At 38.7% G+C, this 26,718-nt stretch overlaps 1 protein-coding gene and 1 long non-coding RNA gene across 9 annotated transcripts in view; one reads left to right on the forward strand and one right to left on the reverse strand.

The window, feature by feature from the left end:
- Window positions 1-8,433: 8,433 nt before the first annotated feature.
- Window positions 8,434-16,171, reverse strand: LOC138067795 (uncharacterized). Its single transcript, XR_011142138.1, has 5 exons — window positions 15,991-16,171; window positions 15,816-15,902; window positions 15,310-15,386; window positions 14,415-14,632; window positions 8,434-12,418 (listed from the first exon to the last, which is right to left on the reverse strand). It is a non-coding gene; the product is annotated as an uncharacterized lncRNA (long non-coding RNA).
- A 36-nt stretch (window positions 16,172-16,207) lies between these two features.
- The window catches only part of LOC104145964 (gamma-aminobutyric acid receptor subunit pi), a 72,318-nt gene continuing 61,807 nt past the window's right edge, over window positions 16,208-26,718 (forward strand). For 4 of the 8 annotated variants that reach the window (XM_068949975.1, XM_068949971.1, XM_068949973.1 and 1 more), the window contains exons 1-4: window positions 16,208-16,318; window positions 19,830-19,915; window positions 20,006-20,189; window positions 23,458-23,546. In XM_068949975.1, coding sequence (XP_068806076.1) covers window positions 23,491-23,546 — 56 coding nt within the window. In that variant the 5' untranslated portion in view covers window positions 16,208-16,318; window positions 19,830-19,915; window positions 20,006-20,189; window positions 23,458-23,490. The remainder of the gene's footprint in view (window positions 16,319-19,829; window positions 19,916-20,005; window positions 20,190-23,457; window positions 23,547-26,718) is intronic. The other 4 variants (XM_068949972.1, XM_068949967.1, XM_068949974.1 and 1 more) reach the window with 2 other exon arrangements.

The raw sequence follows: 26,718 nt of genomic DNA on the forward strand, positions 1-26,718 counted from the left end.
TGTGCGCTTAAACTGATTCCCAAATCTGGGAAAAAGCCTAAGCTTGATGTTTTCCTATAGTGCAGAACTTCACATCCAATCCTAGTTGGGAGGTGAATTCATGATTTAACGAAATACAGATTGATACATATATTGACAAAGGAGAATCAGTTTGGCGCCAAGAGTTTCACATGTATCAGTAACATATAAATCTGCCCTCTTACTAGATATGCCTATATCTTTTCAAATGCCATTTAGCTTTTTCTGCTTGAGCTTTATTTTATACAGCTAAGCATATGTTTTAATCATTCAGCAGAAAGCCCATCACTCATCTTTCCATGAGCACACACCTCCAACCTGGCATCCAGTTTAAGTTGCCATTTTTATTTTCCTGAATAACCTTGACAATCTCTTCACCTATCTGAAGGTAGAAATGTATTCTTATTTAAGTCTTTCCTTCAGGAATTGCCTGTGCCTCTGCTTCATCCGATCCAAGTCTCTTCAATTTGCAACTGAAAGTATTTTTTTCCCCCCCTAAAGTTAATCAATTTTTTCTCCCTCTGTCATTAAACAGTCAAGTGTTTAAATTATCTCTAACACCAATACAATAAAAAGATTAAATCAATTATTTTCTACATTAGTTATTTCAGGTTTTTCCCCCTTAAGTGTTTTATAGAAACAAAAGTTACAATGGAGATTAATATCTAATTGGAGAATTTCATAAGGACACGATTGAGTTCTGTGAAACATTCCCAACTGAAAACTCAAAGGATGAGATAAATAAACTTGAGCATTTTACTCTTTTTAATGATTTCTACATGAGAGTTTTTTTTTCCTCCAAGAGAACTCTCACTTGTTAAAAAGTTCTTAAGCAACCTATTTTGGGGTGCAGGATTTTTACCACTCAAGTATAGCTATATTAGCTAGCTTAGCTACAAATTAGTAGTCTTCGAAATCAGTTCTCCTCACTTGCAGGCAAGGGTCTATTTGTAAGGGGCCGCTTGTTCTCCCCAAATATGCTTTCCATGCCGGGATAAATTAACAATCTGCCTATTCCTAGCAAGATTTGAATATTTCCTGACCTGAGGAAGGTCAGAGAGCTAGGGCAGGAAAGGATTCAACATGAAAGGCAGGGCATCAGGTGCCATCTCCTGGCTCATTTCTGCATGGTGCTGCACACTGTGCAACCAGATGCATTTGCTGCATGATGCGCTGCTAACCCTGTGCAACTCAGCAAGGCTCTGGGAGGGACAACTGTCACCAGAAGCAGTTGCTTGCAAGCAGCCATAAATTAGAAATTCTCCAAAACAAATCTCTCACATACTTCAATTTGTTGTATTTGTAGATTGTTATCTGTATCATAACATACAATGTCCTGATGAAAGCTTATCTAGCTCTTGTGGAATTAAATCCTTTTAGGCATTAAAACACAACATGCAAAAATGTTTCTAGCATTCTGTGAAACTAGATCACTTCCCTTCATATTATGGGGTTCAGTCTACTTTTAAGATGCTTGTTTTGACACTAAAAACCTAAAAATTTTCTACCTCTAAAAATCAGTGAACAGTTAATTTGTCAAATGTCAAATTAGGGAATGTCAAGTTTTAAACTTCAATTCAAATTTCAGATTTTTTATTTAACATCTAGATAAAACTTCTTTTGCTAAGTTGACAGACAGTCTTTAAAAATCTGTAGATCATTAAGCATAGTGTTTAACAAACACTGAAAGCTACAAATGACAAGGAGCATCCATAGAAGTCTGCAGATTTCACTTTTATTGTGAACTCTTAGAGCATGCTTCCTCTGAATTCAGCTACGTACATTGAAACAACATAACATCTCACTAAAAAAACTAACATGCTAAAAACATATGCTATAGGTAATATCTTAATTATGCCTAGGTGATAAAATTCAGTAACTTAATCATTTCCATACTATGTTTTATATGTCTATATTCAGCATCAAGGAGCTTTTCCAAGCAACAGTACCACACAAGTAAATATGCTGGGTCAGGAGTCCTTGGACATTTCAGGTGTTTCATCATTTTATAAACTAATGAAACTATATTACTGGAAAAAAAATCAAACTAAGAGTTTAAATAGGTTTTATGCAAGTTTACACCCCATATGACCAAATGCAGAAATTAAACATGCAGAGATGTAAGGAAACACATAACCTGACTGCTTTTTTGTGCTGAATATATTTAACTGAACAAAAACACTTGGTCTTTTAAAAGAATCATCCATTACTTTTCTGTTAAATTTGCAATATTGAGAGCAGAAATTTCCAGTGACAGTCTGAGCCCAAACCGAAAAAGAAATTTGGGAAGTCCCATGTTTCCATTAGGACATTCCTAGCAAATTAAAGTCATCAGCTCTAATCACAGGTATAAGGACACTTGCAGTGAGAGCACTGTTAGATCAGAATAGCGCCTCTGGTCCAGCAGACTCATATTCATGTATGACAGTCCTGTGACACTTGTCTTGGCTTCTTCTTGTGTTATGAATATGCCAAACAGGTCTGTAGAAGCAAACACATGAGAGCAGGCCTGCCCTTTCCATTGCCTCACCTGGTCTCAAGAAGCATCTGTAGGAAGAAATAACTATTCACCCAGTACTTTAAATTATCTGCTAGCAATAACAGACTGATTTTATTAACAGCAGCTTGATTTCTACTAAGTAGAAATTCTTCCAATAAGTACTGGTCAGGATCCATCTCCCTCCCTGCGTTCATGCCCTATTGGGGCGTACACTACATACTGATTGATAGTTGCCTAACTTTTTTGCTCACTATAAGAACAAAACCATGCCCACGCAGAAGTTTCCTAACCCAGGGGAAATGAATCACGAGGTTGAACACTTAGTGACAAAGACTATATAAAGGTGAATACACTGAAGATTCATTAATGTTAAGACATCCCAGATAGACCTCTAGGGATATCAGTCATTAAAACCAACATTTTTCTAAAAATATAGATTTCTCAATGGCTGTTTCCTTCCTGCAACACTGGCACTTACATGTCAAACGCACAGGGGGATTCTGACGCTGCCCAGGGCAGGCCATGCTCTCCTGCCATCGAGATCAATGGAAGTGGACTGAGAAAAAGCAAACAGCCCTGGAAAATGCCAGGCTCACTGGAGCCACACCACTGTACACCACTGCAGGGGCTGGCACATGCCTTGCCGTCGTAAGAAAACTGTTTAAGATGGCTTGGTTTAAAGGCAGACAAAAATAAGTATTTAATATAGGAACAATAGGGTTCTTTGTGAATGGAAAAAAGATTTTCCTCCAAGTGCTGGCAGATTAGTCCCAGTCTATTCTGCTTCTGAGTGCTTTTTTTTTTTTTTTTTTTAAATACTTTGTTTCAAAAGACAGATTGGAATTTAGGGAAAAACATCATCTACTACTGTGATACAGGCCTGTCTGGCATTATGAAATAGAAAAATGCATTTTCTCAAAGCAACCTCTTTCATTTAAATTTACAAGCTCCAGGAATATCTGACAGGGAGCTGCAATAGCACGCACAAATGCAAATGCTGCCAACCTCGAGTTGTTCATCTTTTCTTACACAGTTCCCCTTTGCCATACTCCAGCTCCTGCTTCAGCCTTTAAGTTTCACTTCTACTCCCTTCCCCCATCTCTTACTTGCTCTTTCCCTTTTAATTATTCCTTTCTCTCACTTCCTGATATTCCTTTTTCCCCCTCCCCCCCAATATTATTTTTATAAACATTTGTACATTAGTCTTTTCCATCTAGTTCTCTTTGGAGATAATTTAGGGACTCTCACATTTGGAGCATTTGGCATGCTTCATGTCCAAGAAATTCGGGATAAAATGCTGCTAAACCAAGTTGCAAGCATAAAGACACATTTTACTTTAAAATAACAGCAATACATTGTTTTAAATTGTTCCCAGCTGCATCTTCTAGAAGACTGAAGGCTATAAAGATGACAGCAGTTGCAGTATACTAATTCAAGTACTGCATAATTTATAAGTAGTTTATCATCCCTACTCTAAATGACTGTCAATAGTGTAATTGTGTCCTGGTAATCATTCTGCATGCATTTATCTTGCAAAACATAAGAATGATAGCAGCAATGGACAGCTCTGATAAGCTGAAAATCTTATTGCAAAGCAGAACGCACTTATATGACAAGTGTTGTTTGTGTCCATTTCTGGTGTAGCAAGATTTATATATAAACATAAATTTAAAAAGCTACTTTGAAACGATAGAATCAGTCGCCTCCAGAAAGCTAGTATTTACTGTCTTGATTTAGAGTATGTTAGTGTTGGTAACTTCTTTGATTTGAAAGCCTGCAGTTATATTAGTGATATTAATACTTCAGAGGAGACAGAATGGCAGCTGCAGATCCCCCAACAAGTTTGAATCCTAAAGTCCTACAGATAAGTCCCATTTCCAGATAAAAATGTAGTACTTAAAAAAAACTTACTCTAACATCTGTAGAAGTCTCAAGACAAATGAACTCTCTGCACCATCTGAGAAATGCTCTGTGTTCTTTACCTCTTCTTCAGGGAAAATAAAGGCCTATAGATTGCCTGAATTAAGAGACTGAAGAAATATGCAATCAAAGCACAGTTTAATCCTAGTTTTGGGTGTTTTGCTAAGAATCTCTACAGTAGTATAATATTTCTACAGAGATTATCTCTGAACTATTCTGAGTTTTAAACTTACCTATCTGCTTACCTCTAAGTAGATAGTCCTTCAAATGAATTCAGCTGATCATGATCTGCTTGGTCCTGAATAGCCATGCAGTAGTATAGTTAATGCAGTTAGCATCCTAGGGGTGGCACACAAGGAGGTCACTTGGCCACCATTTGTTTGACATTTCCAACTCTCTAGCCTGAAAGACCTGGCATTCTTTTACTCTTGTGCTGTTTTTTGTCAGAGGTCCCAAATTACATTTGAGCTCAGACTTTTTGAACTGTATTTGAGGGAGTAAGATAATACTGCAATTTGTTGCTATGTGACTGCATGCCTGTATCAGGCTTACGGTTTTCTTCCAAGGAAGAGGCGGCATAGTATATAAGCATAGTCTCCAAAGCATAGCACTTTACAGGATTGCTTGTACCTCCCTCAGTTGTCCACAACCTAGCCTAAGCATTTGTGTAACACCTTACCATTTCTAAGGTGTTCTTTACGTTTTTATTAGAGTGGCATTCTTGGAAACAGAAGAACAAATGCCATGCTTTCAAGTTTAAATCAATATTTACTGAAACAGATAGTAGGGGCTTGCCCAAGGCTAAGCTAGTTTCCATACTAAAGAGCTTCAAATGCAACTAAGCAATGCATCTATACTGATGAGGGCACACGAGTGTTTAGCTTGACTGCATTGTTATATCCCCCAACTACATGTATTCCTGACATTCCTCACATGAACATAATAGGGAAAACCAATATATGATAAACTTCAAGCTGCTCTGATTTGCTAGTGTGCTGTGAATTGCATGGAATTTACTTAACCCCATAAGAATTGTCATACAGTTTCCCGTTATCACCACATTCCAGGGTAAATTCTGTAGTTACTAAAAGGGTTATTGCTGTTATGTCACATACTGGAAATTAGTTTATCATATTATCCTCAAGCACCTTGTACAAATATAATTACTTAAAAGCTCCACTATGATTTGAAGGAATACTAGGTGGAAGATTAGTTTTTCCGTAACAAGTAGTTTAAGGAAAAAGATGTACAGATGCAAAGATAACAAATTTAAGATTTTTACTGCAAATATAACTTCTTTAAAGGGATGACAGCAAAAAGTAGAGCTATTGGATACATCTGGAAGCAGTTTCATCTAAGTTTAAACTGTTCTGGTGTCTTAAGGCTGAGAAAGATGCTAACTGCCTGCTGTAGAACAAGTTTGTCTTAACTGCATGCAATGTATTATTCACAGGTGAAAGCTTGGCCAGCATGAACTGCATTAGCCAGAGTAGTGCTTTGCTGACACAATGCACAAGTATTGCTAAATACAAGAGACAAACTGCTAAATGCAAAGCTTAACCTGGCTTTAATGTTTATAACAAATTAGCTTTAATAGATCAAAAATCAATATATTTTAATGTTGGCATTATTCTTAGTTCCCTCCAACCTGTGAACACTTTCACTGTACGACTTATGGTTTAAGTCAATATGCTGTAGTAGTAATGTACTGCTTGCTGGTTGGATTCAATTCATTTAGAAAACTGCAACTGGTGACAATCAAAACCAGTTTGGCAAAGTTCTTGAAAAAAATCTATTAAATGTTATCCAAGTTCAAACTACATAAAGTTTAACATTATTTATTTTAAACTCAATGCTTAATTGACTGTATTTAAGCAAATAGTTCCCCTGACTTTCATTAATAAATTTTTGCAGGGGAAGTAGTTAAGAGTATTTCCAGACTGCAGCTCTGCTGAAGTTCTCAGGTAAATAAAATCACTGAAGCAAATGGCATATGCAAAGATGCTCAGAGTGTAATATTTTGTCTATTATCGCATATTATACTCATTTCCTAATTTCTAGAACTCAAGTTACCTCCAAAATATACAAGTGCAACTAAACTTTGATTCAGTATAAATTCACATACTGACATTAAAAAAGGACCCCGTCTTATACTATGAGCAGAACTCAATGTTGCAGATAAAGATTCCAGCTTGCTATTACCCCACATTTTCAGAGTCAGCACATACAAATTAGTTCAATAACTATCAGCATCCTCACTGTCCTCCTGCTGCAGGTATGTAAACCACTTCCAGAGGCATGACAGCATTCTATATAAGGCATGTACGTTACACAAGCTATTTACCCACATTCACAGGCTATGCTTGGACTTTGAATGGCTAGCTACTTGGAGAAACCCTTATGTCAATCAGCTCCTTGCAAAGCTTTCCTCAAAAGCTAAAATACATCTTCTCTTGTGGGCAAATTTGCATTCCTTGAAAACAATAATGCACATACCTTGTCTTGACCAGCCTTTTTTGACTTCACTTTTTTATTTACAGATGCTGCTATATGCACCTCACCAGAGGTTAGGCCTTGTTATGTTAGTCTAATCAGCATAGGACAACGTCCTGGCCAGGATGATTGCAGACCAAGTGTCATCTTGTTAACTCTGAAATGATAATAAGCTGCTCAAGCAGATCAGAGGTTGGTTCCCTAATGCTGAGAATGGTACCACACTGCCACCCTCAGCAGGAACAGCAGAATCAGCTCAAACATTTTCCTAGTTTCAGAAGAGCACACATACACAAAAATCAAGGTTGAATCTTTGCAAGTAATAAGGCCGTCTCCCATCTACTCAGCTTCTTACTGTTGTAAGCAGGGTTCCTCTTTTAGAGGATCAAGATGAAGTACCTGCACCACTGAGATGTGCTGTGTTCTGCTTATGCTCCTCTTGAGGAGAGTAAGAAAAGGAAAAGTTGGACTCATGTGACTGATGGTAAATATCTCATCTGAATTATAAGAAACAGGTCACATACAGAAGGCTTAAATGCAACTGTCATTGTTTTGCCTAGATTAGCTTTTGCCACGTGCACATCTTCTCTGTGTATCCTTGTTTGCCCTTTCAATAAAATCAAGGTAGAGTGATTGAAAATAGATCATATCTACTCAATGATTTGTACTTTATCACAAGTAAATATACGTAAATGCACACATCTAGGAAAACCAATTATGTTGCATATACTTAATTAAAAAGCCTGCACTATATATTTGGCTGGCATGTACTTAAGATACACTTTAGAAAATTACTATCTCCTGTACTTCTAAAACACAATAAGAGGATAACTTAGGATAACTCTTGAATCAGTTCAGCAGAGCAGAGCACATGTTTTACTTGAAGCATTCATCTTAAAATGAATTGTGATTTCTCATTTGCTTAAATGCAAGTATGTGCTGAAATGCAAGTGCTGGAACGTCTGTGAAGAAATAGAAAGCCTGCAATTTCAGAAACATTCAGGAGTAGCTTTTACTTATCTGAGGCCCAGATCCTTTTTCTGGAGTCTGTATGTTCTGCATATTTCTCTGTATATTTTAAACTGTTCCATTTCAGGGCACAAAATAGCATCTGTGTGGATACTATTTCCTGTCCAGGCTTATGTCTGCTTTGCTCTTTAAAGGGGATTATAAACTCTTCAGTAAGACTTAGTAATAGATATGCAATCACAGATACGCAGTAGTGTCAAAGATATGTGACTAATATAACAAAATCCTTGTTCGAACCTCACATTTTCAATTTCTTTTCATACACCTGTCTTGTAAAAAGTCAGATCACAAAAAAGTAGCCTGTAAGAAAATGCTCCAAGTAATATTATATAACTAGACAGAACTGAGTAACCTAGAACTTTAGACTGGGCCAAAACCCTCAGATTTCTTATTTGTATTAAACAGTAAATCTAAGATATCTTTATATACTGTAAATTGTTTTCTTTAAAATTTATAAATGATAGCAGTAATTAACTCTTAAATCATTTTTATTCACAGAAAGTAGATAACATTCCATATTGTTTCATTCCAGGAGGCAAGATTTCTCGTTTCTAGATCACAGATACCCAAAGTATTTTCCATCTAACATTTCAGGATCATGACAATTAAGGTATAAAAACATCTAGCACAGAACCGATTAACAACTTATCCTTATTTTAAACTACAGTTGTACAAAGTGCAGTAACTGTCAGTCTACCTTATTGTCTTCATGTTTAATAAAATTTCTGATTTTTTTACTTGAGATAAGTCTAGTGCTTCTTCAAAAAGCACTGTTGACAGATTAACTATTAACAATATCATACTTAATTCTGCATTATCAAGAGACTAGACATTGTGTAATCATATAGTCATTACACAGCTGACAAAACCTTAACTTTTTATTCCATTGTATGATTTTTAACTATAACTAATCCTGCAGTTGAGTTCTTTTCCAGTCTAGTTTCCTAAAGAAACATGCATAGACCATAACAATAAAAGCTTTATATGCTGACACAATAGCCTGCAAGTTCCCAACTAACTCATTGATTTGCTGCAGGTTTGAAAGACAATTAATCTCAAGTATTGAATCAGAAGCCTCATGAAAATAAACATGGAAGGAGGAGAGATCAGAGCTTTGTGTCCTCCCACCTTCCTCTGGGGAAGAAGGCTTGGAACCTGAACTTCCCCAGCTGCAGAAAAAGCACCAGCGCTGACACCACATAGACACCAGAGCTTCCAGCCACAGACCCACATACAGGAATTAGGCTTCGATAATCTCACTCCTCATAACCACTAAACACTACAGGCAGTTCCTATTTTTTGATGTTAACCATCAGCCAGGCACAAGGGTAGGGCATTTGGCCCAAGTATGTTGGTTTTCCAGGCTTCCTCCTCAATGTAGAGCTATTATTCCTATGGCCTGGGATTTCACTTGCCAAATGAACTGTGCACATCTGTGTGTTTCATAGTAGTGTTAGTTAGACCAGGAGATTAATAACTGCATAACTTATGAGAAAATAAAGGGTTTCTTTTAATCTAAGTGACAAGCCTTCATTATAATACACTTAAAGAACAGAAGAGAAGGAAAGTGCAGGATGAAAACATTGCTATAGAACCACAGCACACACTAAAAGGAATTTTTGGACCAAGTATTCTCACAATAAAAATACACACACTTTCAAAAAGCCAATGCTATTTTGGGGTGCTGAGCTATACTAGTTTATTTTTAGATACCTTTAAAACCAGCAAAAGACTGAAAAATATATATACATACAGTTGAAAGTCTTTAACTCAAAATTACTAGTAATGTGCAATGCAAGTTGCATTTCACATCAAGAATTGTTCATTTAGCAGGCTTGAATTCTGAGTTCATTAGGACAGACATGGACAATAATTCATTCCAATTCCATGAATTACTGTATGATTTTAATTTAATCAGCTTCTTTTTCTGGTTTAAGAAATCAGACTGATATTTTCTTTCAAAGTAAAAAAATTCCATGCATACTCTTGGAAGAGTGCTTTGAGTATAACTGCCAAAGGAATGTGCAAGAAATATGCTATCTATAACTTTAGCCTTAAGAATAATGTACACAATACATCCTTTTCCTGGGAAATTAAGGCCCAGTGCCACCTGGATTAAAGTCAATGGCAGTTTTGCCCCAGTTTAAGTAGGCACAGGAGAAAGTGCTCCTTAATGAGCAAAGTTCATACAGATTAACCTATGATAGTCTGTCAGCCTCTTATAAATGTGTTAGATCATGGGTATTTAGAGGACTAGATTTTCAGTCCTAAGCCTAAAGGACTACTGAGGCAGCTGGTGAAGATGGTACATCCTGGGCACTCTTCCTTCAAGTGCTGCCAGAACACCTTAGCTGGAGTGCTAGAGTACAGCACTGAAGTGTACTCTTGGCAGGGAAAATACTCTAGGAAGAAAATGGTGCCAGGCTTTCATAAAGCCAAGCTAACTCAGATTTATTTCTCCAGTCTTCCCTAACAGAACTCCTGGAAAATGTCAGTTAATTCTGAGAAATCAGTTACTCAAGAGTCTTGTTTCTTGAACTTGCTCTAAAAAGTACTCCCATCCAACAAATAATGTTGTCATCACCTTCTTAAATAAAGTGAATTCAGAAAATAACTTCACCAGCTATTGGCAAATACACTCATACGGGTTAATATTTCTGCATCATGGGTGTGCATACACCACATGTAAGGCAGACAAGTGAACATTAGACTTTTTAAATTATGATCTCATAAAACTAAATTTAAAGTGACATTTAAGAGGCTATTATGTCTTGCAATTACTCTTTGTATATTTTACAGTAAGTGAAAGCCTGACAGACGCCTGTTAGACACATTCCTCATGTTCATAAGTAAACATAAAAATGTTTTGTTGAATCCTTTTTATGTTTATACATAGCTACTAAGCCTGAATAACAAACAGTACATTAAAGTTTACATTTAATAACACAAACAGGAATTAGATTGTAGGATAGTGCACAGCCAAGTATAGTAACATTTGAAAACATGCTGGGGAAATTAAGACAAACTAGGAGTACGCTAATAAGAGGAACTCCACATTTACTGAAAGTAAAGGAAGCAGCAAAGTCAGTTTTCTTTTACAAAGAGAGAAACCTTACAGGGTCTCCCTAAACTTCAGCTCTCTGATGCCATGTCATTCTTATACTCCCTAAACTCTATTTTTGATGCTTGCACCAACATTAACAATACCTGCAACAAGATGTTTCCCAGCTATGGGAGCTGGGATATAGCACCAATAGAGTAGTTGCATAAACTACAAATCAAACGGGCCTTGCATATGAGTTCATAGTACAGTGCAATTCCATTTGGTTTGAAAACCACTTTTTCTGTGAAAGTAAATTTCACTATCATTTTTTTTTCTTGTTCAGAGCACAAAGCAACTAGGGTTTAAGAAAGAGAACTTCCTAAGATGTACTAATTCTTGCAGATTTTAGCATCTCTCAGAGTTATTGGAAAAGAGATGCTTGTTTTATTCATGGACATTGGTGGCATCTTTAAGTATATTGAATACAGTCTAGGAGAAAATGCAGAAAGGGGTACTTCTCTAACCACCACTTCTAGGAACCACATCTCATTTCTGTTTTGGGAAGAGCAGGCTAAGTCAATCTCCTCCCAGCAATTTGGCTTTACTGCTCAGGCTTAAAAAATAAGAACTCGCCAAACCCATCCTGGTGGACAATTACAACACACCCAGGACCCAATAGCTCTTCCTAGCGCTGTCTACAATTGTAGCTTTCTTCAGCTATATTCACATCTATTTGTCTTGCCTCAGGTAACAACCAGGCCAGCAATCTCATGAGGCACATCACTAACAACCTGCACCTTGTGGTTATGGGATAGGGAGAGCTGCTTCCTGACACCTCAGCAGTGCACTCAAGGCTTTTTTATTGAAAGTTGAATAGATATATTCTGGTCACGATGAAAAGTGAGCATTTCAGGCCAGTAAATATTAAGTTAACTTTCAAAACAGCAGGAGACACCCCCAATCATAGAGGCTTACACTTTTCCACTTTCCCACTGGAAAGCAAACTGGAAAATCACGTAGGACGCAAGACTAGCACAAGCCTGCCAATTCTTGACAGACTGTTAATCCACCTAGCCTTTTGAACATTGACAACATCATACAAAGAAAATCAGTTATCTGAGATAATTGAATCCATTGTCTTCATCTCAGCTTTGTCAAGCATTTGATTAAGTCTCAGGTATTGACATTATCCTGGGCATAATGGAAACAAGTATTACATTAAAGCTAGCAGCTGGACATATTCGATTATGTAGCAAGAGCTAACAAAGCTGTAACAAATACATCTCTACTGACATGAATCAACATGAGGAGTGGTGCAACTTAACAGGTGCTTCTCAAAACAGTTTTTAAAGGGGTAGTTGCTTCAGAAAGACCTGCCTTGCTCCTGGGGAAGCTTCTCCTGGAATGCTTTGTCACTACATGGAAAGAGCAAAAGTTAACATAAGTGCTGGAAAGGCATCATCTGAGCTGGAGACATTCACATGCAAGATATCTCAACTGCATATAACAGCTCTTTAGGCAACAGAACCTTAGTGGTCTAGACTTAGAGGTAGCAGGCTCCCAATTTCAATAAGAATATACTTGGATTTCAGTATACATGTAACACTACAAGGGTTCAGGTGACCATTAGAACATTACTAGATCTCAGAAGCTTCAGCAAAAACCAAAGACATTTTCTCAACAAATTATAGGCTTACCAAGAGGAGTGATAAGTGTCAAGAAGGGTCTAAAACAAGATGCTAAAAATATCCAAAACATACCATTTTCCTTCATTTTTAAGTGAATATAACTCTTCCTATAGGTAGCCCCAATAAAGAATTCCTTTCTGTTTGGGCAAGATGTAAAAAGAGAAAATATGAATTTAGGTTAAGTCTGTTCAAGAGTTAATTTTAGTCATTTTCTGCTCAAAAAGTCAAAAACAGTTGCAGAAGATGTAGCCTTGGGTCACTGAGTACTATTATAACCATTTAAATGTAACTATTCATGTAGTCTGTAGTAAGCAAAAGGAATGTTATTTTCAACATTTTTATTTGAACGTAAACAGTATTAGGTACTGGAACACTGAGTCATCTATTTCCCACTTAGCTTATAAGGAGAAAACTTGTTTTCTGAAGAGTTCTAAAAATACAGCATGTTTTATGGTGATATCTTCCTCTATTCCATTATATTTACTAGGACATTAATGAAATAAGACTTGTTTAACTTTTACAGTTTAATACAGATAGGATTTCAAAATCTAATTTGATACTAAGCACTGATACCATCTATTAGTTCCTTAGAATGGGAAGATGCAAAACAAATCTGTCAGTCAATTTTTCATTTTTAGCTTTGCACTTAGTTTACATACACATTTGTATTATTTGGTCTCATTTTCAAGTCCTCAGTCATTACTGCATTTATTCGGGATGTATGGTAATAATTCCAAGAAAGGGTTTACATTTGCACTGACATCTCCCAAATAATATCTGTTAACATTTATTCTTGTTAATGAAATTAAAAATGGGGACATTTCAGTTTATGATATATCACACATTTTAGCTATATTTTAATGATATTGTCTTATTTATATGGAGTGTTATTTGGCAAACAGTTCAAGACACTAAAATCTCATAGCCAGCTTGCTGATATGTATAATCAACAGCTTTAATATATCTCCAGGAATCCCCAGGATATAAGAGGTTCACCATGTTTTCCATTATTCTCAGCATGACTGCTATTGAAAGCTACAGATTACAATGCTTTTTAATCAGCCCTGCAGATGTTAGGCAAACCCTCAAGGTTGCCATTTGCAAGAAAATGCTACTCAAACAACTTACCCCACATGGCTTCCAACACAGAAGCAAAGAATTAAGTTCCTAAAAAGAGTTAAACATTTTCTTACTTGGGCATCCAGATTGTGTGTTCAAAGAGTCTCTTCTGCAAGGTATCATCTGAAACGATTTCATTGCTCTTTACCAGTCTGAGTTTGGCGTCAGCTGACTTTCCTATTCTATGAATGCTTCTATTCAAAGACTTAAGCTTTGAATTAATACTTGGGCCAGGCTATTCTGGGACTGGCTCATGGGCAGGTGATGCTGAGAGGTCCCAGTGCTCCATCCAGCAGGAGGGCAGGGTGGGAGCAGCTCTTGGGGTGATGAGCAGCAGCCTCAGCGGGCTGCTGACTGGAGCCAGCTGTCTGCCCAGACTGGAGCTCTCCAGTAGCCTGTAAGCCAGCAGAGACAGCCCTTGCTGGTGGTGTGATATAGTCCCCATCAGAAGAGCCTCAAACTGGCCAAGAGCTGCAGGCAAGGACAGACCTACATAACCCAAGCCTGGGCAAATCACCATAAGCTTTAGTTTTACATTAACAGGTTTTATTGACAGTCTTAGCATTTCAGGGCATTTCACCCTATTTAACAGGGTGTAATTTACCTGCTTGTCTCCAATAGACACTGCCACACTGCTCCCAGCCGAGGTGCTGCTTCAGGGAACCTGGAGTCCCAGCAACTGCTGCTGTTCAGCACTCTCATATGGAGAGAGGGATGCACACTTGCCACAATTATCCAACATGTCTGGACTGCGCAAACAGGAGCTGAGTTCTCGCTGCTCAAAAAGCACGATCTTTTTAAAAAGAAGTCTCCATTCGAGCACTATGAAATGAAACAGGCAGCATTATACTGATGCTTTGAGGCTTCTGGCAGAATATTCTCATTCTATTTAAATTGTTATGACAGTGAGAACTTGAAATAGGTTTTATGAAGTACATGAAAATTAACAGGAAGTTTAGGAAATTCTTAGCATTTCTAGGGATTTTTTTCCCCCCCCCCCCAAGATAGTCAATCTGCTTCGATTACTATCAGAAATAAACATTAGCATTGTTTCTATGTCATTTGGTAATAGACTTGTCTTAAAAGCTGTTTTCTCAATTTTAGTAATACGAAATACCACATGGGACCAAACTTGCTGATCTCCTACTTGCAGCTGTTCTGTAGTAGAAAAAAGGAATTTTTTCCCCCTCACTGAGTTTAAAGCTTCTTTCTGCTTGACTGATAAATGAAAAATAAACACACTCCATGTTACACAGTAAGGCAGCCTGTTCAAGCAGGATGAGATATGGGGGAGGCATCCCAGAGCAGGCACACTCAGCATGTATTCCCCATTTATAATCAATGGGAATTCAGTATTCGCAGGGGATGTGGGATTTTACGTTTCTCCTGCCCACAGATGCAGTAATAAGTAAGGGCTTTAGGCCATAACAGTAACAGAAAGGCAGAGTAAAACAAGAAAATATGCTCCATTTCTGTTACCAAGATTGTTTTTCCCTTACTAGGTCTCAGACCTTCCCGTGGTCTACAGCTTGTGAGGGCACTTCAAGTGCAGCAATAGTCTCTCAGAACAGGCCTCCTACAACATGAAATACATCATTAACTTTTATAAGGTTGCTAATCTAAATGTAAAGTTTTAGAAAAAGCAAAAAAAGCCCATTTCTTACCCAGACTATCATTTTCTAGAGGGGGGAAAAAAGCAAAATCCCAGGGTCCTCACCCAGTGCTAGAAGATGGTGGGGTTGGAACCTCCCAGACTTTGCCTCCCTCAGCCTAGAAGATGGTGGGGTTGGGACCTCCCAGACTTTGCCTCCCTCAGCAGTTGCCATCTCTAATCTCAAAAAGCAGGACCTAGTGGTCAAGACTGAGCTCAATCTCCCTTCTCCAGCTCAGCATCTTGCACCAGCAGATGCATCCCCATCTTCTGGGGATGGTGACCTTGTCAGGAAGGACTGCTTTTGCTTCTCCCTCGTATCCCTGCTGCAGGTGGGGATTTCTGACAACTGACCTTCAGCCCTGCAGCTGCCTCCTCCACCCAGCCTGGTGGAGAACCATGCTCTGGAGATAGCTTCTTTCCTTTATCTGCCCGCTCCTGCTGTGGGGAAGTGGCATTTCCTCAGTGAAAGCAATATGACCTTTCATTTGAAGAGAAAGGTTAAGGAGAAGTGTCTGAAAAAACTAACCTTTAAGTCATTCCTAGGTAGACTTTAGCAGCGTTCTCTGAAAACGCTCAGAGCACTTCCACATCCTCCAGCAGATGTTAATTTATCCAAAACCCACTAGAAACTGGAAAGGGCATTAACGAAAGCAACTCCAGCAAGAATGACAGCAAGGGGGCCGACGCTGCTCGGGGCACCCACAGGCTCCGCCGCCAGGAAGCGGGGCCGGCTCCCCTCCCCCGGCCGGGGGCGGGCTCGAACCCGCGGCCCCTCGAGCCGCGGCGGCCCCGCACTCAGCGGCCGGCTGCCGGGCAGGCAGCGCCGCGCTCCGCTCCAGCGCCCCTCGCTGCAGGTAAGCCGCGGGTGCCCCTTCGGGAACAGGCCAGCTGCGGGAGAGAAGCGTCCTTTGTGCTCCCATCCTCTCCTCCGTGCTTTTTTCCTTCTTCCCTTCATTTCCCGGCCCCCAGTTCAGTTGTTAAAAAAGTTATTCTCTCTTCCCCCCCCCCCCCCCCCAACCTCCCCGGCAGGGTTAGCTGTTTTAGCAGATTTTCTCCTGGATTGAAATACAGTCAGAATAGCTCAAATTGCCATTAGTGAAATAAAAGTCAAGTTAGACTGACCAGTTAAAAAAAGATTACTTAAAAGAGTGAATGTCATGTGGAGAGACTTCTCCAGGAAAGGTAATTTAGACTTGCCAGGGAATGGAAAAAAATGGAAGCTGGCTCCTATCTCATCTCAATTTGAGGTGTCTATGCTTTAAAAAAGTATATGATATTTGAAGAAAAAAGTGTTGATTAAACCTGTTGTTGGGTATTGATTCACAGATGAAAGAAATATTTGAATTAAATGAGCCTTATTCCCCTAGCAGGCTTTTTCTAGTTATAAGGATTGCCTGGATATATACCCAAGTTAAATGTCTATTCAAACCTTAATGAGAATTTAAGAGCTGCTTTTAATCATAACTCTCAGCAACTCTAACAACTGTCCTAAAATCAGAGTTAAAGCAATATTTACTTAAAAAATAGTAAAATCCTGAAACAGTCACACACTTACCCACATGGGCAGATTAGCTAAATCTGTATTAGTGATAAAATGCCGAAATGCATGTCTTGAGCTTCTCTTCAGTGACAGTGAGATGTCACCTTCTCATTCACCCATGCCTGCAGCAGCAGGGAAGGAAGCAAAGGGCGAGTTAGTTTTATCCTAGATAATTTCTACAACATGAAAATGCTGCAAGTGAAGCTCACAGAAATCAGGGCATGTGTGAGGAGAATCTCTCCTCCAGGTTGAGCTAGAAGCTTATAGCTCTGTTTCATAAGGAACAATAATTTAAGCTGGCATCAGAAAGACATGATTTCACTTGTCATTTCAACTCAAATTATTACTTTCTTAATCTTAACCAACATATAAACATTCTGTCCAACCTCCCAGATTTTCAACTGCTAATCCTATCTATTTCAATAGTTTCCAAACAACACTGCAGCTCCATTTCACTACATGCTATAGAAACAAGTGAAGCTGGGCTGTATGAGTAGTTAAATGTGGCCTCAGTGCTGCAATAGCACCATATCTGCTTTCAACTCACACATTAACATCCTTCTAGAAACCTGGTGTGCAGAGTGCTTACCTTGGCAAATTGTTGGGTCTCAGCCAACAGCTACCAGCCAAAGAGGTAGAGGCAGATATTAGGTATATTATGCAGTGTAGCTACATGGTGGGCTTCAATCAGTGACCTGTCAAATGCAGGCACAAAACCTGGTGGAGCAAGCAGGTGTTCACCAACTGCATGTGGGATCAAGCATGAGAGCACTGTGCAGTGTTGACATGCCCCTTGAAGTCAGTACAGCTCTCAGGTTTCACAGACCTCTAGGCTGCTCAAAAGACTACCCTTAAGTATTTGCAGATAGATCTAGGGGTTGAGCTGCATAGACAACAGAACTGTGGTGTACCAAGTACAAGGAATTTAAGTCAATATATGTATCGGATACATTAACAACCCCAAACTCCCGATTAATTTCAGGAAGTACAAATGGCAATAAGTCAGTAAGTTCATGGCTCTTGAACATCACTATTTGCTGGACTTCTGGGTATCAGTCATCTAAAAGCTGATTTGATAACAAAATGGAGCTAAGTTATTTAATCCATTGCCTTATTTACTAAAAAAGAAACTGTGGTACACTTCAGTGGTTATCAGCAGTTTGTAATATTAAGCAGTTCCCCCCCCCCATTTATCTGCAAGTAGACAGTTATTCTTGAAGAGATTAATTTCTTCAAATCCATTCTGAGTAATATGTCGCTACAATTTTTATGGATTACTGAAGTACTGTTTACTGTGAACATTCACATTTCAGTCCAGTATTAATGCTGGTTAGGACACCTGACACTTGTTCCCTTGTTTCATGAAGATAGCTCCTAGAATTGTATCACCCTAAATACTCTTATAAATCTGAAATTTTCCAAAAAAGTCTGCAACATAAATATTTAACTAATTTCCCAGCTAACCCAAGATGTGTATGAATCCATGCAAAATGTACAGAGTAGATACCATAAGAGATAGGCATGTATTGTTTCCTATATGGAATAGGATTATTTTTAATTATTCCAAAATCTTCATGCTTATGATAATGCAGAGAACATTGTTTGAAATACGGTCCTGAATCCAGAACAGCAAGTATCTCTAATAGTGTATTAGTCATCATCCTGCTGCTCAGTACTCCTTCCGGAGATAGGAGTATTGACACTAACAAAACTACAGTGGCAGCATCAATGCATTTTCTTCAGCCTACCTTAAGGCCTTCCAGTGTATTTTTGGAGACAAAGTAATTTACAGTTAACATGTTTCAGTATACCAAATGATTTTACATATCACTGAATTGTTGCTGACATAGTCTGAAATCTTGCCTTGCTAAATTCAATAGGCTAAGGCAAATAAATTTGTTGATCTAGATATTTATTCAGGATACACATTCATACAACACTCTCTGTACATAAGGGATATACACACACACGCAAGGGATTTAGAAGTTTCATTTACAACTGGCTTTATTACACCAGAAGAACAGAAGTTCATTTCTGGTGAATCTTTTAATTCCTTCTACTTATTTTAACAGTATGACTTTCTGCTGTGGAACAACATTTGATCAAGAAAGTCAGAGCACACAACTTGAAAGATGTTGTATAGATTCAAGCAACAATGTCATTTTTTTCCTCACTGTAACACTCATTTTCAGCCTTTATTTGTACTACCTCGCACATATGACCATAGCATTGATCAGGACAGAGCATAACTGGAATCCACTATTTGATTTTGTGAGCATTGCTAGATACTTCAGCCAACAGCAGGAAGTCAGTATCAGTCCAGGTTCTAAAAAAAGAACTATCATCATGGATGGCCTGTGTTGGCAGTCTCTGCTAAGACAACTACATGACAAGACAGCTGCTTTGTGTGAACGAAATAATCCAGCTTTGCTTACTTGCCCAAGGAGACTCTGCATAGCGTATGCCGCTGTAGGCAAGAACAGATGTGCCTGGGGCTTAGAAACAAGTTAGCTGGTATGTCAAGAGCCAGCTTGTCAGTCAGTCAAATAAGAGGGATTCTCCTATAAAAGGATGCAGATGCATGTGTTGGTCCCATTTCAGTAAGTCCCTCATCCAGTAAATCAGGCAGTTGGACCTAGAGTTTTCCTGCCTGCTGGCTTTTATTCCTTCTCTAATTTACCCTATTCAAAAAACTAACAAAGCTTAACAGGTACACTGCTTTAATCACTCTTCACTCAAACCTCTCTTCAGTATTAGCTGATCTTATTGTATGATTAAAATATTAATGTATGAAAAACTAACATTGTGTTTTTCCTGACCTATAGACTCAACATCACAAAACTAGGACTATGCAGGCAGCTAGATTAATATGAAGACACATGTCATGATTTATACAAAACGTCAATTTTCAGTGAGTACATTTAATACAGTTGCGTGCATTTGCCTTTTTCCAAGTGATGAACTAGTCACTCATTCTCCCTTTATCTTTACTTTTGCACAGGCAGCAAACGAAGGGCATAAACAGAACTTTCTCATACAACTTGGAAAAAAGAACAAGGAAGGCTTCCCAGAAGAACTAGAGAAGCCAGTGAAGATACTATAGCATCCAGTGGTCTGCAGAAGTGAAGAATGAATAGAGTTCAGAAGTGACAGTGCCATTCTGGGGCAATAATAGCTTATCATCTGTAAGTCTTGCACTTCTGAATCTTACTCAGACTGCCTTCCATATATCAACTCCCATTCTCCAACTGCGTTTTTATTAGCTTTAGCCAATTCCAGCATTCTCTCACCAATTAATTCACACTGGTCTAATAGAGGATGGAGTAAATAGCATGAGACTTATTGGCTACAATACAGTTGTAGTGAACAGTGCAAATGGGACAATGCAAAGCAAGGGAGGTAGCTGTGCATCCTTGGTACACCGTGGCTGAATCCCAGCTAAATTTCTAGCTGCTTTTCAGTCAGGCACTTGCATCCTGAATACAAAAGTCAAATACATGCAACTGCAATGCTAACTCAGCTTATACAATCTAGAAAATAGTGATAACAGGATCCTGCAACTATTGAAAAGGAATTTTAGATAATCCTACAAGCAGTTCAAGATGCCTACAGCAACAACCACAGTTTTGGGCATACAGCCCCTACCATATGATAAAGTGTCTATCTCAGCCTTTTCCATGCTTCCACTTGCAGATAATACAGATATTTCAGTAGAGTGGGCATGTCATCCTTCTGTTTATTGCATAAAATTCACTTCCAGTGAAGTTAAGATACTGCTACTACTTCTGCCAGCTGTCATGTGTCATATCACTTTATTCTCAGAAGTTTGTGAAGACTTGCATAATTCACTATGAGAAACTTGCTTCACTCATGCCGAGATAATGTTGAGGTCAAGAGGAATGCCAAAACATTAAATACTGTTCCATAGTCCTAATCTGATCTGAGTCAGAGTAAAAAAGGTGTTCCCTATCATATGGGATACTGGTGCAGATATTTATTACCTTTGCCTCAGTTAATATTTTTAGAACATGGAGACATGTCACTTATATGCACAACAATCCAGACAACACCTAATCTTTATGGTAAGAAGGAATGATCTGATAGTCCATGCAGAGAACAGTTCTACCCCACCACCCCAAGCTCTTCTAAAAAAAGAATTCTTATGAGGAAAGTATTGTGCATCTCATTGAATTAATTTTAAATACCAATAGTTAATAAGGTCTACATATGTAGAAAGCAATCCTGCTATGAGTGTATAACGTTTGGTAAAGGAAATGCATGAGAGGGAAAGAGTCCAGATGTGCAAATGTGCCAAGAGGCAGGCTTTCCAGTGGAACAATAGGGCTCAGTCAGCCCTTTAAAAAAAGACAGCAGGAAAGGTACATGCATATGGAGCAATTTATACATGTAGTTTAAGTATCATATATGAAGCTGCTTAAGAGTTAGATTGCTACCTACTTCTGTTCCTCATCTGGCAGAGATCTGCTCCTTTGCAGTGGTAGGGTGCCAGCCTATACGGTAGTTATCTCTTGGTTAAGGTTTCTTATATGAAAAGAGGTCCTCTCCTTCTTCTGTTATTTCCATGCTCTACCTTCTCCAGCAAACAAAATTAGCTCACATAACCTTAGAACAGGATTTGACCTCTCATGTGTTACAAGAGACTAAACAATTCTTCCTCATAAAACTGCTAAGTTAGAAATTGGATGAAATCTGAAGGTAAGCCAGTTGCTTTAGAAGGAGATTAGCAATTAGTTCAAGCACTCATCCACACTTTGATTTGCTGTATTGTAAGAGTTACTGACAAGCAAGTACAGAAACATCTGCAGGTTTCCTTAATCTATTAAGGATCCTAAGACAGTCAGAGCAGGTAGTAACATTTCAAAAGCTAAATATAAGAGAAGCCTTATTAATTACTTATAGTCGGTAAGAAATTTCCTGGCAGTATAGAAATAGAAAGATAAGAATATTTTTAGTAATTTTGCTGTGAGATTTATGTAGTGAATAAAGTATCCATCCAAAATGAGGTCTACAAGAGATACTGTGATATGAACTAAACATGTTACAGAATTAACATTTTGAGGGCAATGTTCCAACAACACTGTCTGCTCATTTGTTCTGTATCTCCTTATTACAGGCTATCCTAATGCCTCATGCGTGATTTTCTGTGGAAGTCAGTGTAGGAGTTGGATTTTATCTTGACATTAATATTTACCAGGCTAGTGTAGGCTAAAGATATCCAAGATACTGAATTTTTACTTGTTTTAAGAGACATTGAAATGGCATTCATTTCAGATTGGAGACATTAACAACTTACATGTGAAAGTGACAACATAAGTTGGATACCATTCAGACCACATTAAGCAAATAGTATTACTGTGCTTATTAGACTATGGACTAATGCAAAAGTTACTTTGGATATGGAAACTTGCTAGCATTTAGTGCTGGTCAGCTGAAGAGTAAGACACCTATGTGAAACTTGTTCAAGCTCTATTAGAAATTTACTCGGAAACTGTAGAGTGCAAGAGACTTCTGAAAAATTCATTCTGGACACTCAAAATAGTATCATGTGATTCTTCGTAATATCCAAGACAGACATTTTACTAGCACTAACAGTTGTTTTACAGATTCTGGGTAGGTAACATTGTCATGCAGTTTCTCTTAAAGTTCTGAAGCATGTCTTAAAGAATGTGTCAGTGATGAAATACAGTAAGAGTCTGCACAGCCTGTAATTACAGATCTGTTGTATGACTGCATTAAACTGCTTTTATATTCTTTTTATCTAGAAGTCAGGAAATGGATTATGGAGCTAACAACTTTAGAATAGTCATTACGGTTTGAATCTTACTGACAAAAGCAAAAAAGTTTCACGTTCAGATGAAAACATTCTGCATCAGCCAAACTTTAGTGAATGTGGATGGTTTTTGTTAAAAGTTAAAGATTATCTATAGCTCAAAGTAGAAACATCTCATTTTAATCTTCATTTGCAGTGACTACTTTCCTCATTAACAGGAGATCTGTATCACAGGTATTGCTACTACACATACCAGAGATGTTGCTCTTAAGTAAAACATTATGTTCTAAAATCATGGTGTGATTACTGTACATTCAAAGGAATATACTGGTATGTTATACTCATGTAAAGGCAAAACGCAAACTGTTCATAATTGCCCCAAAGCATGCAGTTACTTTGCAAAACAGTTACTTCCCCCAGATATTTGAAGGGCAGATGCCAAAAAGAACAGTAGTAAACTGGAATGCAATTTCTGTTGGCAGGCTGAAGCAAATGCTGCCGTGTCTTTTGAGGTTTTTTGTTGTAGATATTTACTAGTACATATATAGCTGCAGTTGTTCAATATATAACATCTTCCCAGTCAGTGTTGAAAATTTAAATTTTGAATACAGATATGTATTGTAAGACATCACCATTGCACTCGGTGGATTTTTTCCCTTTAGGAGCTACAGGAACTTTCAAAGCCACACCTGACAATGTGCAGTCCTCATCACTGCAGTTTCAAAGCCCTTTTTCTATTGGTGCTGTGTAGGTAAGAAGTATTTGCTAGAGTATTATTTCCTCAGCATGCTTATTCCTCCATTGACTTATAATCAGTTTGGTAATAATTAAAACCATATATTTGACCAGGCAACAAAGCCAAATCTACTTGCCAGTTGAATCTTGCCTCTCAAGGCACCAGACACCTAGCAAATTTAGCAGGGTGCATGGTCCTCGCCTTGTCCAAGGACAAAGGCGCACAGTTCGCCTAGATGTACGAGAAGCTTGAGAGAGTAAAGTCATCTCTGCATTCATTGCTAAGGGAAAATGTCTCAAAAATAATTGCCTGGTTAAAACATGTTTTTACTATTCTCTGTAGGTTAAGTTGTGAAATCTTTAGGAAAGCTCAGTTTTACCTTCTAGCTTTTATAATCCTACTAGCAGTGCTTTTGCCATGACAAAAACTTAAGGTTTGGGGTGGGCAGTGAGAGTAGTTACAGCTGTGTGAGCACTGATGAAGCTGGTGAAGACTCTTCCCCACTTAGTCAAGATATTAAAGTTTATGGGAACATGACTGCCCAAGCCACAGCATAGCTAAAACTTTTTAAAAATAATTCACTCGGTTGTGAGGGTAGGTAGAACTACAGAATCTCCATTTTGGGGTGTTTAAGACATCCCTCTTTTTATGCCCCTAGTGTAGCAGGGACATTTTTGTCATGAATGCATACTTGCTCTCTAATTTCACCTTCTTTCCTTGTCAGCTGTGACCAGCTACATACCATAATTGCTTGCTGATTCAGGAGCTTGGCAGTAATAAAACACTTCTAAGAGACCAGACAAAATTTCAGAAGCATCTGAAGAAAGAGGCAAATTTCCCTGAGAAGCTCAGCCTGCAGTATATAACTCCTTATTATCAGATAGACCTTGATAACAACTTCACATGGCCAAGAGTATCCAAATGCAGACAATGGACTCCTGCAAGTTATATGCATTCACAGCACCTGTTTAGCTGGGACACAGGTGTACAGCATCAGGCTGAACTGGTGATTTGCACCCAAAACCAAACACAGGCTCCAACACCCCTGAGAGGAGGCACTGCTCCCATCTGCTAGCTCACAGTGAGATGTTGCTTAGCTGGGTGAAGGGGTTTCCCCCTGCCAGTGCAAAAGTCAGGAAGCTTAGGCAAAAGCTCTGGTTCAAAGAAAGCTATCTCACCGTGCTACAGGCTTTTTTTAAAATTAAAATAAGTCTCCCACTTGGTTGGGAGGGGAGGCAGAACCACAATGCACTGGTAACATTTACCCCACCAGGCAGCAGTGTCTGCTGTGAACTAGACAACAGTTACAAACTGCCAGTTTTACTGGCTTCTGGAGGGGATCTAAGCAACAGAGGGCACTGACACAAGGTCCAGGATGCTTCTCAGGGTGGTCAGATCTCATACTTGTGTCAGCTTTGGCTAATGTCTGAACACACACTTAAGATTTGGTTAGTGAGTTTCTTCCACTGAATCACATACTTAAACCTATTTATTGCAAGACTACAGGCAGCTAGAGCCACCTCTTCACTACCATGATCCATGGTTGGAATATCATGTGTGCCACATATGGGGTATCAGACCAAGTTATTTTATAGTTCACTAAATGACATTTCACTTCACACCTGGTGCTTGACATGAGGTCACATCACAAACACAGGCACTCAGATAGCTAGTGAGTTGCCTGGATGGTCAGCTTCCTGGAAATATTTTTCTTAATAAATAGAAGTGAAAGTTTAAGATCTATTCATTAACTTGCTTCAACTTTGAACCATTATCAAGAGTCAGCTTAAACATACACAGCTTGATCCTAAGACACCTATTCATGTCAGGAAAAGTATTTTCAAACTGAAGGATACTAGCAGATCTGGAAAATTCTGTAGGATGTCAATCTTTTTTTAAGCAGATTTTAAAGGCATTCACATTTTACAGTTAGTTCCTACGTCTGTTTAGTGATGTGTTGCTACCATTTCAACCTTGCCAGTTAACCAGAGCCCTGTAGCAGTAAGTTGTTTTAAGTGGAGAAGTTGGTGATTCTCAGTTGCAGTTGGTTTACAGAGACTGTACGAAAGCCCATATCCTTGAGCACATCAGATGTGAAACAGGAGAGTTAGCACCTTTCTTTGCATCTGTAAACGGATTGCTTGACAGAAACTTCCCCCCCCACCGTGGCCCCCCAGCACCACATTTCAAATGCTTGCTCAGAGTGCATTTGGCATTTCACTCCGCTGCCGTCTCTCCCAGTTCCGAGGTGTTGCTGCCTCTTTCACAATACATAAATCTTCACAGAAAAGAGCCAGGAAAAGTGTTCCCCCACATCTGTGTCAAATGTGCTTTTGTTTCATATGGTGCCTCCCCCCCACAAGTTACCTGATTCCACTAAGACACTTGACTGTGTCTTAGTACTGTAGATAACGAGCAGTTATTGCACCTTCCAGGGTTAACCTGGCCTGTAAACATATTATATTAGACCCATAAGAATGGGTAACATGAAATTACTGAAGTGGAGCTTTTATAGAAGCAAGCATAGTTCAGTAAGACCAAAAAGTTTAAAACCCATATTATACATTGACAGCCTAGAATAGATAGGTACTGCAGGCTGTCAAATAAACATGAATTCAGATTTTTCCTATAAAAGCTTATACTGTCATCAGCAGCTGAGACAGCTTTTTTCAAAGCAATTATGTACTTAAATGTGTACCTTTTTATTTCAAATACATTAACAAAAATGGAAGCACTAAACGTCTCAGCTTTTACTTTTAGCCTTATGCAGTGATCACAGGGATGTGTCAGATTGCTTCATCGGTAAGAGAGTGAGCTTACAGCTGCCCCGAGAAACAAACAGGAGATCCTCCCTTAAAGCAAAGATAAGGAAAAACACTCAAGGCATGTAGCAGCTGTAGGTCCCTTGCCTTTCAACACCAGCAGTGAGGAGGGGACCCAGCAACACCCCATGCTCACACTTAGGAGGCATCAGCTTCCTCCCCCGTATGGCTCCCTGCAACAGGACTTCTCAAAGAGTGCTCAGCAGGTTCACAGCCTCTGTTACCACACTGCAACTTTGCCACATCAATATTTCTGTGGTCTTTGATTAGTTGTAGTTAAGAAGGTAAAGTTACACATCATGTGGAAGTCAAGAGTTATCTCAAAGGGTACCACAAGTGATTTAAATGAAGCACCTCAGTAATTG

The sequence above is a fragment of the Struthio camelus genome, chromosome 7, assembly GCF_040807025.1.
Source record: "Struthio camelus isolate bStrCam1 chromosome 7, bStrCam1.hap1, whole genome shotgun sequence".
Lineage (NCBI taxonomy): Eukaryota > Metazoa > Chordata > Aves > Struthioniformes > Struthionidae > Struthio > Struthio camelus.